The sequence below is a fragment of the Lolium rigidum genome, chromosome 7 (genome assembly GCF_022539505.1).
Source record: "Lolium rigidum isolate FL_2022 chromosome 7, APGP_CSIRO_Lrig_0.1, whole genome shotgun sequence".
Taxonomy (NCBI): Eukaryota; Viridiplantae; Streptophyta; class Magnoliopsida; order Poales; family Poaceae; genus Lolium; species Lolium rigidum.
Window position 1 is genome coordinate 36509949 of NC_061514.1, and position 11502 is coordinate 36521450.

General features: G+C 42.3%; 1 protein-coding gene and 1 pseudogene across 2 annotated transcripts; both read right to left on the minus strand.

Annotated features, from left to right (window-relative positions):
* Positions 1–946: 946 nt before the first annotated feature.
* On the minus strand, positions 947–4263 carry LOC124671185 (annotated as a pseudogene).
* Positions 4264–5581: 1318 nt separating this feature from the next.
* On the minus strand, positions 5582–10773 carry LOC124678698 (ankyrin repeat, PH and SEC7 domain containing protein secG-like). Of its 2 annotated transcripts, none has more exons than XM_047214570.1 (9): positions 10653–10773; positions 9764–9814; positions 9583–9683; positions 7823–7909; positions 7583–7708; positions 6419–6523; positions 6228–6329; positions 5773–5943; positions 5582–5686 (listed from the first exon to the last, which is right to left on the minus strand). In XM_047214570.1, exons 1-9 carry the CDS (start codon positions 10657–10659, stop codon positions 5615–5617), a joined length of 822 nt encoding a protein of 273 aa, XP_047070526.1. In that variant the 5' UTR covers positions 10660–10773; the 3' UTR covers positions 5582–5614. The 2 variants fall into 2 exon arrangements, with proteins under 2 accessions (XP_047070526.1, XP_047070525.1); XM_047214569.1 differs by having other exon boundaries at positions 9544–9683.
* Between the last annotated feature and the right edge of the window lie 729 nt (positions 10774–11502).

Below are 11502 nucleotides of genomic sequence, written 5' to 3' on the forward strand. Positions count from 1 at the left end.
GCTTTGTATTCTTCACTTGAAATGTTACGTCTGTGCCTCATAGATATGCGGTCGATCTGAAACATATACTGCAGGACAGATCGCCTGATGTAGTGATGCTAATACTGATCCTATCTGAATGAAAATTTCTCCAGTTGATCTGCAAGACTGAAACCCTGTAAGGTCTAAACACATCGTTTTCACAATTGATCTGCAAGACTGAACCCTGTAAGGTCTTCACACATCTTTTTCACAATTCAATTCCGAGCAACATGGAGAAACTGGCTACAACGCAAGTCCATTCTGACAATCCAAAGCTCAGCCAACCACCAGAGGGGAGTGGCACTAATAGCAGTGGCAAATATTATGGGATGCCCAATTCAATTTGAATGTCACTGGGTGAATCTGAAGTATCCGTAAATGTTTTGAATAAATGCAAAACGAAACTCCAGGTTTGGATTCCAGTGAGAAGGTACCATGTAGTATGAATTCCACATGTGTCTGTGTGCTGCACGCGTCTCCGCATGAAAGGAGGTGTATGCCCCTGTCATCACCATTGGTTTATTCTTCCTGAAACAATCATATATTCAGTACAGGAAATAGACTATTGTTAAGGCCTTAAGGGGATTAGCCCTGTCGGTGAAAAAACAGGCAATTGGAAGAAAAATAATGGAACACACTGTTTTAACGCTTAGGCGTACAGTTCTATCCTCGGCAGTTAGAGAAGTTAGTACACGGGACATAAGGATTGGTAGTACAAGGCATATCACCGAACCAATGAAAATTCTTAAGTAACTTAAGAAGTTACACATTTCAGCAAAGACAAAGTATCCACTCTACTTGCATCTTTTCAAGCTTTTGCACAAGAATCAACCATGCATCAATTTGAAAGTCCTTAATTAGCGCAATACAAAGTTACAAACCGTGTTCAGTGAACAAATAGAAAACTAGACAATTAACTAGGTTGCTACTCTTCTGGAAGCGCTTGTATCCCACAGTGAAACATGTAACTGCAGTGAGGCGGCAGGTGAGATGTCCATGCATGGACCTTGAAATTTCCTCGAGGTCTAACCCTTCCAAAGTAAAGGTCCTGCACGCTCACCATCTCTGGACCTTCAGGTTCAGTTTCAGGAGAATATGTTTGGTAATCAGCGTGAGTTACATAACATTCAGAAGAAGTTTTATTTGCTCTCCTAAGATATACCGGCTCCTCAAACTCCCAAGTATCAGAAAATCAGTGGTGGGGCGTGGAAGATGGTAAAAAGAAACTACACTGGCGATCTTGGGAGTGGCTCTCTTCTCCTAAATACCTCGGTGGCATGGGCTTCCGTGATTTGGAACTGTTTAACCAAGCTATGCTTGGCCGACAGGGATGGAGATTGCTAACGGAGCCAACTTCGTTGTGTGCCAGAGTGCTTAAAGGTAGATACTTCCCCTTCACGGATTTCTGGCATGCCCCAAAACCCAGATCATCCTCCTATACTTGGAGAAGTATTATGTTCGGCCGCGAGCTTCTTCTTAGCGGTATCCAGTGGGGTATCGGCGATGGAAGGGCGGTGAAAATCAAGTCTGATCATTGGATACCTGATCGACCGCCATACATGCTGAAGCCGACTAAACCTATTCCCGATGTTGCTACAGTCAGCTGTTTAATCGATGAACTAACAGGGACTTGGATTCCTGAGACCGTTTATGCGTTCTTTGATAAAGAAACTGCTGATTTGATTATGCAAGTTCAGATTGGTAGGCATGGGGGAGCTGATTTTGTGCGTTGGCCACACACAAGGAATGGCACCTATTCCGTAAGGTCAGCTTACAACCTTTCCAGATCTTCAAAGTTCTTTGCTGCTCGAAGTAAAAGGGGCAGAGGTATGTCGTCTGCCATGGTTAATGAGGAGAAGGAGTGGAAGTCCCTCTGGAAGATCAAGGCGCCTGGTAAAATGAAGATTAACCTATGGCGTTTCGCACATGACTGCTTGCCGAGCGGGGCTCAGCTTCGCCGCCGCCAAATTCCTGCCAATGATGCTTGTGTGTTTTGCGGCAAAGATGAAGATGTCGAGCATGTTTTCTTGCAGTGTACCTTTGCGAGAGAAGTTTGGCACAAAGTTAAAGAAACCTTCAGTTTTCGACTTGCTAGACGTGATTTCATGTCACCCAAGACGTGGCTGTTTGCATATCTATCAAGAGCAACCGATCTGGAGGCAACTGTCTTAGCTGTGGGATGCTGGCATATCTGGAATGCAAGGAATGATGCAAGAAACAACCAGGAAAACCCAGATCCAACACGCACAAGTTTGAGGATTACTGCCTATGTTGACATGATCGTGCAGAATTGTTACACTTCTAAAACCGGTACTAGGCGTGAGACCAATAAGCCCCAAAAATGGTCTCCGCCGCCACCGGGGGAGGTGTTGGTGAATGTGGATGCAGCGTTGTTTCCTGATCGAGGTCGCATGGCAATGGGGGCAGTATTCCGTGATCATGGTGGTCACTGTCTTGCGGCAGCCAGCGAACCCTTGTTGGGCTTCACTACTCCTGAATTGGCGGAGGCACTAGCGCTTCAGCGAGCTGTGTCCCTTGCACATGATAGGGGCTACGACAAGGTGATCTTTGCTTCTGATTGTCTATCGTTGGTTCAGTGTCTTAAGTCTTCGACCCCGGACCGTTCTCAGGTGGGTTCGGTAGTGATGGACATCAAACACTGGGTACCAAGGTTCAGTTCAGGTTCAGCTACCTTTCGTCATGTCAATCGTTCTCTTAATGGAGCGGCACACATTCTAGCTAGAACCTGTGATGTAACTAGCACAGGCTTTATTTCAGATTTTGCTCCGGATTGCATCCGGGAGACTCTTTGTATTGATGTTATGTGATCAATAAAGTGCCGTTACCTCAAAAAAAAAAGTATCAGAAAAACGTTCTCCATACAACAAGATGTTCTTCCGCTTGATATTCCTGAGGGTTGCAAGGGCCATGCTCCAGAAACGGGGGCTAAAGTTTGCTTTCAGTAATCCACTGAAGATGGCTGCACCCATGAAGCACCTATCCATCAGCCTGGCCATCTCCATGGCCATGGCTGTGAGCTTCGGGTGGTCTTCCACCCTCGTGCTCCCAAAAGTACGCACCTTGAAGAAATACCAGTATGCTTCTTCTGTAAAGAAGTGTAATCTGATGGGCTGTGTGGTTCCAAAACTTGCGATCTTGTCGGATCGGCTCGCGACTATGATCTTACTGCCACTCACGATGCAGCTTTTCGCGGCCGAATACAACCTTTTCCATACAGACTCGTCAATATCCAGAACTAGCTCAATGATGATCAGTGTCCTTCCATTCCCCATACCACAGTTTTGATGCTTGATTCTACCTCCATCTCTTAGGGTCTCTAAACTTGCATCTTTAAGGTCATCGCCATTGAAACACAAAATCTGGGAGAAATGGCTGCGCACCCTTTCATCATTGCAAGCATGCTCGATCAGGGTGCTCTTTCCAACTCTCATGGGACCGATGATCGGCAGGACAGATAGATTTTCAGCGGCACCGGGAGCCCTTTCCGCTTGCAACAGGAAGTTCATGATATGTTCCATCTCCATCTGGCGTCCAAACATGCATTTGTCCAGCAGCAGATACATATTATATGGTTGACGGTGCAAACGTGGGCATCTGCATAGAAACATTACAAACTCACTCACATCTTCAATGGTATCCCTTACGCAGTTACGCTGCCAAGAACTTGCTCCAGCAGCTCAGCCTGCGCTGCATCTTCACTGTTGCCACTGCAGAAACGTACACGCTTGGCAGGGTTGAACACAGAGAGGGCAAAGGAGTTACTGACTGTACGAGCTTTTGTCTTGTCTTCTCCATGGACTCGGCAACTGAATACGTCGAGGATGTAGTATCCCCTGTACATCTCCTTTTTCAGTATGCTGAGCTGATGCAGCATGGACTGGTTTGTGATGAGCCGACCATCTGCCTCATCGATGATGATGTGCAGCCGCAGTAGCAGTCGTTGCAGGCTGGGGAGCCGCTCCTCCTCGGTTGGTGCTACCTTCTGCCTCAGGCATCTATCCACGAGGAAAGACATGGATCTACTGGCAAGCTCACCCATAGCAGCAGAAAATATTACCTCCGTGTAATTGTGTTTGAGAAGCCCCACCCCAGTCCTTGGGGCTTCTTGAGCAATGTGGTAGGCTGGTAGCGCAACGGGTCAATATGGAGATGGGAGAAGCTATGTATATTTGGAACTTGTCTGAGGACTCACACGTTCTGAGTCATCGTCTTACTGTCCATTGGAGCCATGCTATTCTTTTCTCTTAACTTGCGTGGCTGCAAAGATATTTGGAATGGTTCTGCATTGACTTTGGCTAGTCAAAATGAGCATAATAAGAAAACAAAAGGCCGATGTGACTGATCTGAAGCTTGCAATCCCTTCCATGTCTGTAGTTTCAACATTCAACTCAGCATGCCACTGAACAATTAATGCATATCCTTTTCCTCCATGAAAGTGACCCTGCAATTTTGAAGCTAGCTAGTGTGACCCTGCAATGACCTTGCAGCAGAGAAAATTGGGCGTTGAAAAACCGTTTCCGGTTGCCTACCTAAGACGCTATTACTTGCATCCATGAACCTCTTGCTGAAGACGCTATTACTTGCGGCGCAGACGGTGAGTCGGGGATGGGGACGGGGAGGCCGACAGGGTCCATGGCGAGGACGACCAGGATGCCGACCGCGGCGCCAGATGGAGATCCTCCGCGGCGCACGAGCGGCGGCGGCGGCGGAACGTCGCAGCAATGTCGTGGAAGAACGAGGAATCCCCACCCGCTGTGGGCCAGAGCAGTCTACTGGGCTGGGCTCGTCTAATGGAGTAATGGGTCGGGCATGTTTAATTTTCTTTTACTGAGGTGCGAAAATTTCCAGAGGTAGAGGTATGAACATACCTCTCAAGTTTTAGATTGTGGTAGTATGAAACTATTTGGACATTGGATGGACGAAAATTAATGGCTGTTATTCATTTGGGGTACCACAGAACAACCGTCCAAATTTCAATATGCACCATGTGAGGGTCCAGCCAAGATGGTTCAAGAAGAAGAAAAAAGAGCGCTACGATGACCCTCGGGTATCACCACGAGCAGGAGAAATCAATTCGAAACCAGGATACCCACATTATGTGGGGCTTCGTGAAAAGAGAGACCCAGTCTCGATTTTCCTTTCCGTCTAACTTCTTTATAAACAAAAATGTTTGGAGCATCAATAAACCAGACAAAAGTCATAATCCAGCAGTACGTCTCCAGCTACTTATCTATGTTAGGCGATAGATATACATCTTCAGCTACTTATCTATGTTAGGTATTACTACTACATCTCAGGCCGCTCTGGTTTCTTCCTTCGTGGAACATGGGCAAGCTCCAATGAAAGAAAATGCAGGTCCGAAGACGACAGCCTAGCCCCCCAAAATCTCAGTAGATGCAACAGTACCTGCAAGTTTAACCTGACCCACATAAGAGATATACACTACCCAGAAGCAACATACTAGAACAACACTTGCCATGAGCAACCCAAGTAAGCAAACACTGGGAAGATAGGAACTAAAGCGAAGAGAAGAGGTTACCAAGTTCCTACACCAGCCTACTGAAGTCCAATTTCAATCCAGATCGTCGCTTCTCAAGTCCAATTTTAATGCCGATACGAGTGCTCTACATGCTCGGGCATACTCCTAGACAAACACATCAGTGCATGGCCAGGGAATACAACAGAGATGGGAAACAAAATGCCAATGTAACTCTTCCTGCCACAGCTCACCTTCACTAGTATCAGAGCTGCTGTTTGCTCATAGCAGGAATTTGATAGATCCATCCTCATAGTTCTGTAGGTATAGGCATCATCCAAAGCCTTGTCTTCTTCACTCATATGCAGCCAGCAAAGGCTTCTCTTTGCATACAAGGTTGAATCATCAGGGTCAATCTCCATTGCCTGCAGGCATCAAATGACACCCCATTCACACCAAAAATCGAATTAGCTGTGCAAAACAAACTAGGAGCACTTGTCTTGAGAAAACATATGTAAGCATTGACTGAATAGGATAGACATTTGGTTTACAATTGGATACAAGGCATAAACAGCCTGTACATGGAGCTGTTTGTTAGGCAAGTGTTTTATAATTCGAAGCATTTTAACCCTTTAGGCCAGAAAGGGGTTCATCAGCAAGTGAAGTGCACATCAGAACTTGTGAAGAAGTATATGATGCAAGACTATACCTTGGTATAGAGAGCCAACGCATCAGCATAATCATTTTCCTCGAATGCAGCATCCCCTTGCTTTTTCAAGGCACATCCATCATTTGCATTGAGGAGAGAATCCTAAATCAAATGAACAAATGAAAGTCAAACAGGATACAAAATGCAAATTTACTCTTTGAATTCACATATTTCGCATGTCGAATTATTACATCAGTGCCTGCAGATATAGCTACAGGGTATGTGAGAGGGGAAAGAATCTCAACGCAGTCCATCCATCCTTGGACTGAAGCAATTTCTGCTGCTGTTCTGCCAAACTGTTCAGGAGGATATCAAGGGTAAATCTCACAAATAAACAAGGGAGAGCTTATGGAATGAAAAAAAGGTTATCCATTACGCAAACAGAAGAATGTGGCAAAGGCATCTATGCTCATATCACTGCAAGATTCAAAATATGGCTAATTATAGGGGATTGTGCAGGTGGACGCGAATTTTTGGCACATGGGTCATGGGTGCTATGCACCCCATAAATTCCAAAGTTCATGGTAATTTCAAATACTGAAAAGAAATTCGAATTCTCCTGGAAACAAAAGATTATTAAGTATTGTACTCGTATAAAAATGTTTGGGCTCGAAATGACACCCATATCCTAGGCAAAAAAGACAAATTTATGACGAATATAGCGTGAATAGTACATGGAAATGGGGCTTGTTCGATTTTGTCTTTTTTACCCAGGACACCATAGAAATCATTTCGAGCCCAAATATTTTTGTACGAGTACAACACTTGATAATCTTTGGTTTCCAAAAAGACTCGAATTTTTTTGCCCCTTTTTGAATTACTATTTTTTCTTTAGAATGTCATGGGTGCTTGGCACCCATGAGCATGGATGTATTTTCCATTGTGCAGGCATGTATTACCTATTAATGCACAGAAGAATATGGATGTCTAGATGAGTGTATGTGTAGCCAGATTGCCACTATATTCTGGACATGTCTAAAGAGTGAACAGGTGCATGAATGCTTAAACAAGACTCTTTCGATCATTTTGCTATTTAATTTTCTGTGGTAAGAGATCGTGTAGTGCCGTCTTCAGTATTAGCTGGATGGAACATTCAGTGAGATCAGATATATGCCTTCACTATGGGGCATTTTACCCCAAAGTTCACCGAGTTATGAAAGAACTCCACTGATTAAGACAAGAGCTTCACAATACCTTAGTTCGTCAATGCAACATCAATTTTATTTTAATATAACCACTCTCTTATAACATTCTAAAAATCTACAGATCTGCAGCTATATTAAGCCATCCGTAAGCCAGCACAGAATATCACAATAGTGACAACTAACAACGTAAGTAGCAGTGCAAAAACTCACTTCATCAGGAATATTTGTATCAGCGCCAGCTTCCAACAAACATTTGATGCAGCTAGCGAAGCCATAGGACGCAGCTACTAGTAATGGCGTTGTTACAGGCCTACCAGCATTGACATCAGCACCAGCCTGAAACATGGAATATATAATATAAAATGAAAAAAATAGTGCTTCAAAAAAGGCAACAGCTTCCCTCCCGAAAAATTTATACGGTAGGAGCTCTAAAGGGATAAGTCACTGTACCTTAATAAGTAGTTCCATGCATTTCACTGAAGAAGCGGAGATAGCATATGAAAGTGGTGTATAGACTAAATGCACAACTGTGTTAGGCTGGAGAGAAGGCAAAGAAAAGATTACTTGCAGATAAACAACAACAAGAAGGGTACTGGAGGAAATAAAATATCAAAGTTTATGATTTTTTTTAGCAAAACAAGGAAAAAGTTATCGAAATAGTTTGCATACCAAAAAGGCAAAAAGGAAACAATAATCCATATCATCTTTAATAATCTTTCATTGTATCATCCTATGTATACTCCTAACTCCTAAGTCCTAATTAGTAATTACAGGCTAGTATGCTGATTATATTTCACAGGCTCCTTTCAATCCAGCTCAGTAATCCGATGATAAATCCCCACATTAATCTCAAAAGGAAAATATTCTCACATTCTGCTAGGTCATCAAAATTATCTGGATGCTTAGATCTTAATTTTGCAATATAATCAACACATACGAAACTCTAATGGGGAAAATGCAGCTGGCATGTTGAGTCCAGCTGATTCAAGGTAATAAAATTTCCCTTTTGCCATATAGATGAAGCCAGAAGGCTGAGTGTTCAATATTAGAGTCCAACCGTCTACATAATATAAAAAAGGAAATTTCCATCTAGCAGGACACAGGAGGCTGATTGTTCTCAGTCTAAGCGAACTGGCAGCTTAAAAAAGGAAATTTCCAAGGCATAAATAACATTAAATGTTGATCAGAGAAATTTAGTAAGGACGGGATTCTATCACTAATGGATTAATGAAAGCATAGTGAGTCAGATTTATAGTTTGGATTTCATATAGAAAGGAATATGCACATAATATGATAGTGTGTGTGCCAATCCTGGCAGACTCAATTTACCTGCTAATAATAGAAACTTAAAAGGCTAGAAATGTAAATCTATTATAATATGTCAAATCAAAGGCTAGAAACTTAAAAGTCGAGTTTCACTAACAAGATGCATCATGCAACCACTTTCAGTGTTGAGAGAAGATGAGACATGCAGATCTCCAACATTTTTCAGCTCCATGTTGTACAATAGAGATCCTTGTGCAACTATCCAGCACATGGACAAAATAAACAAACAAGGCACAGCACAGCACATCACTTAAGCTCCATAGTTGCCAATGTGACAACGTCAGAGTAAACGCGAGCATAACCTACCCAGTATCAACATTATGAGTGGCCAGTAAGTACGCGGTTGTTTGGATAAGGTGGCAAGAAACAGGGAGGACAGGTGAGCACCATCACGCAGGTACAGTTGATTAAGCTCTAATTCGGTCTCACCACGACTTACCTTAATGTGAATAATCAAAAGGACCATGGTTTAACCATGTTAGTACACAGTTATCAAGAACTGAATACATGTTGAGCAAGGAAAGATCTACAGATAAATGAATAAGTAATACATGATAAAAGAAGTAAAAAACACAAAGAGTTGTAAGATTACAGCCAGCCAGTAAAACAGAAGTCCTGGCTCAGACGAGTAAAGGAAGTAAAATAGCACCCGTTCCACCTTGGTAGAACCAAATCTTTTGACTAGGCAGGGTTGGGAAAGGGGGAAAATATATAAGTTAAGAACACTGCTAGGCCCAGCCATGACAATATGACATCTCAGCTATATTGAAGAGAATATTTACCATACGCAAGACAGATAATATTGATCAGAAATAGCAAACCAAAGATGGGATTTTTTTTATTACATTTGCCTGATGCCTCAACAACAATTCCAACATTCTCACATTTCCGTTTCGAGCAGCAATGATTAATGGTGTTCCTTCTTCGCATATAGGGTCAACATAAGCTCCCCTGGACAATAATAACTCTGCTATTTCACAGGTATCTGGATGAAATAAATGAAAATGATCCCGTCACATTACCATCAAGGATACACTAAAAAGAATATAAAAGACGGCTTATCACCTCGGGTGTTAGCTGCCCATAACCTGGCTGCCTCTGAGTTTTCTTGTGGGCCTGAATGAGCAATTTATTTGCTTACTAATGCGTCAATATGTGTAGGACTGCTAACGAAACTGGAAAAACTTCAAAAGTACTGCCTTTTTTTTGTTACGTTGAATTTATGGCTAGATTCCTATTTTGCCTTGTGATCTTTTTTGATTGAAGCCACAGTGTGCTTTTTATTTTTATTATTTATATGTTTAGTAAGTAAAATATAACCATGGTGAAGCACCAAATATTTGAAATATATATCTACAGGGCTACAGGACATTTCTACAAACCTATAAGCTAAAGTATCTATGAAACATATGTAAGTGGCTGTTACAAGCAGTAAGCAGACTGGGAAAATTATCATAACATAGGTTTTTCAGCAGCTGCACAACAAACCTGATCCAGAGCAATAGTTAACCATAGCAAACTCAGAAAACGAAAAAAAAAGTACCTGACAGCACCCAATCAGCCAGACAAAAATTGTTTTTCCAAGTCAACAATTGGCATTTTAAGCCCTACTTTGAGTCTTGTTTGACTGTGCTTACGTGTTTTATCCTTGGGAAAAGTTAATGCACGTCACATACTCTTGAACTAGCTATCTGGATAATAAAACATCAAATGACAATGGTTTCTACTGCCTCTAGATTGACGACACTACTATTAGCCAAAAAAATGCATCGTTCATTAAACATTATTGTCACAACCTTTAGTTAATCGATACAAAAGTGCAATGTACAAGACAAAAATAACTGAAGAGCTGAAATTTACTGCAGGACAGACATTGCAACCAGTCTTGGGTTAAATATGAAGCAGGACAGATGATGCAAAACAGAAACGAAGATACGCGAGGGCAAAAACAAACCTGCCATTGTAGCAAAATGCAGCGCAGTAAACCCATCTGTGCTTGTTTTGTTTGGTTTAGCACCACGATCAAGAAGATACCTTACAACTGATGTAGATCCACAACCAAATATTGCATATGATAGAGGCGTCACACCTAGCAAGAGAAGCAGAATGGCAAGCATTTGATCAGAATGATCGACAATTCGTGCTTCCAACCAACAAAAGGCAATGGATAATCAAGAGCGCCTGCACATGTGAGATGTGTACTACATTACTACAACATCACACAAGTAGGCGCTCCAGATAAGTTAAAATGAAGAGTTTTTTTTTTTTTGCTTGCAATGCCACCATTGATGTCCATGCTACCACGGAAGATTGTATTCTGTAGATCCATGATTCAGCATGGATTCCACAGAAACAAACTATCCGAAAACAAAAATAGCTCCCTGTTTTACTGCAAAAAGTGTAAAATCACAAAAGGAATAAAAGATCTAGGGGCATCCCACCCATCCAGACCAAAATAAAGGAAAGTGATTATTGCTTATCGTAGGCGCCACTAAGCCACCGCCTGGAACATCAGTAGTTTGGTTTGTGTTTATAAAGCAAAATAAAATGATAGATGGTGATCAGGTCTTATGAAACAAAGGCGTACTGGAGCAGCACTTGCAGAATGTCACAACTTAGAGAAAACTAACTATCAATGCCCCCATACACAAACTGATTCACCGCAACAAGCTTTCAGAAACTGTTCTCTCAACCAAAGCAAAATAAATAAATAAAACATCAGTCCATGGCCATTGCACTCTGCATCTCTGAATCAATCCAGCACTGCGAAGTCTGTCAAAAACGGTGCTGCTAGTAAGGGACAA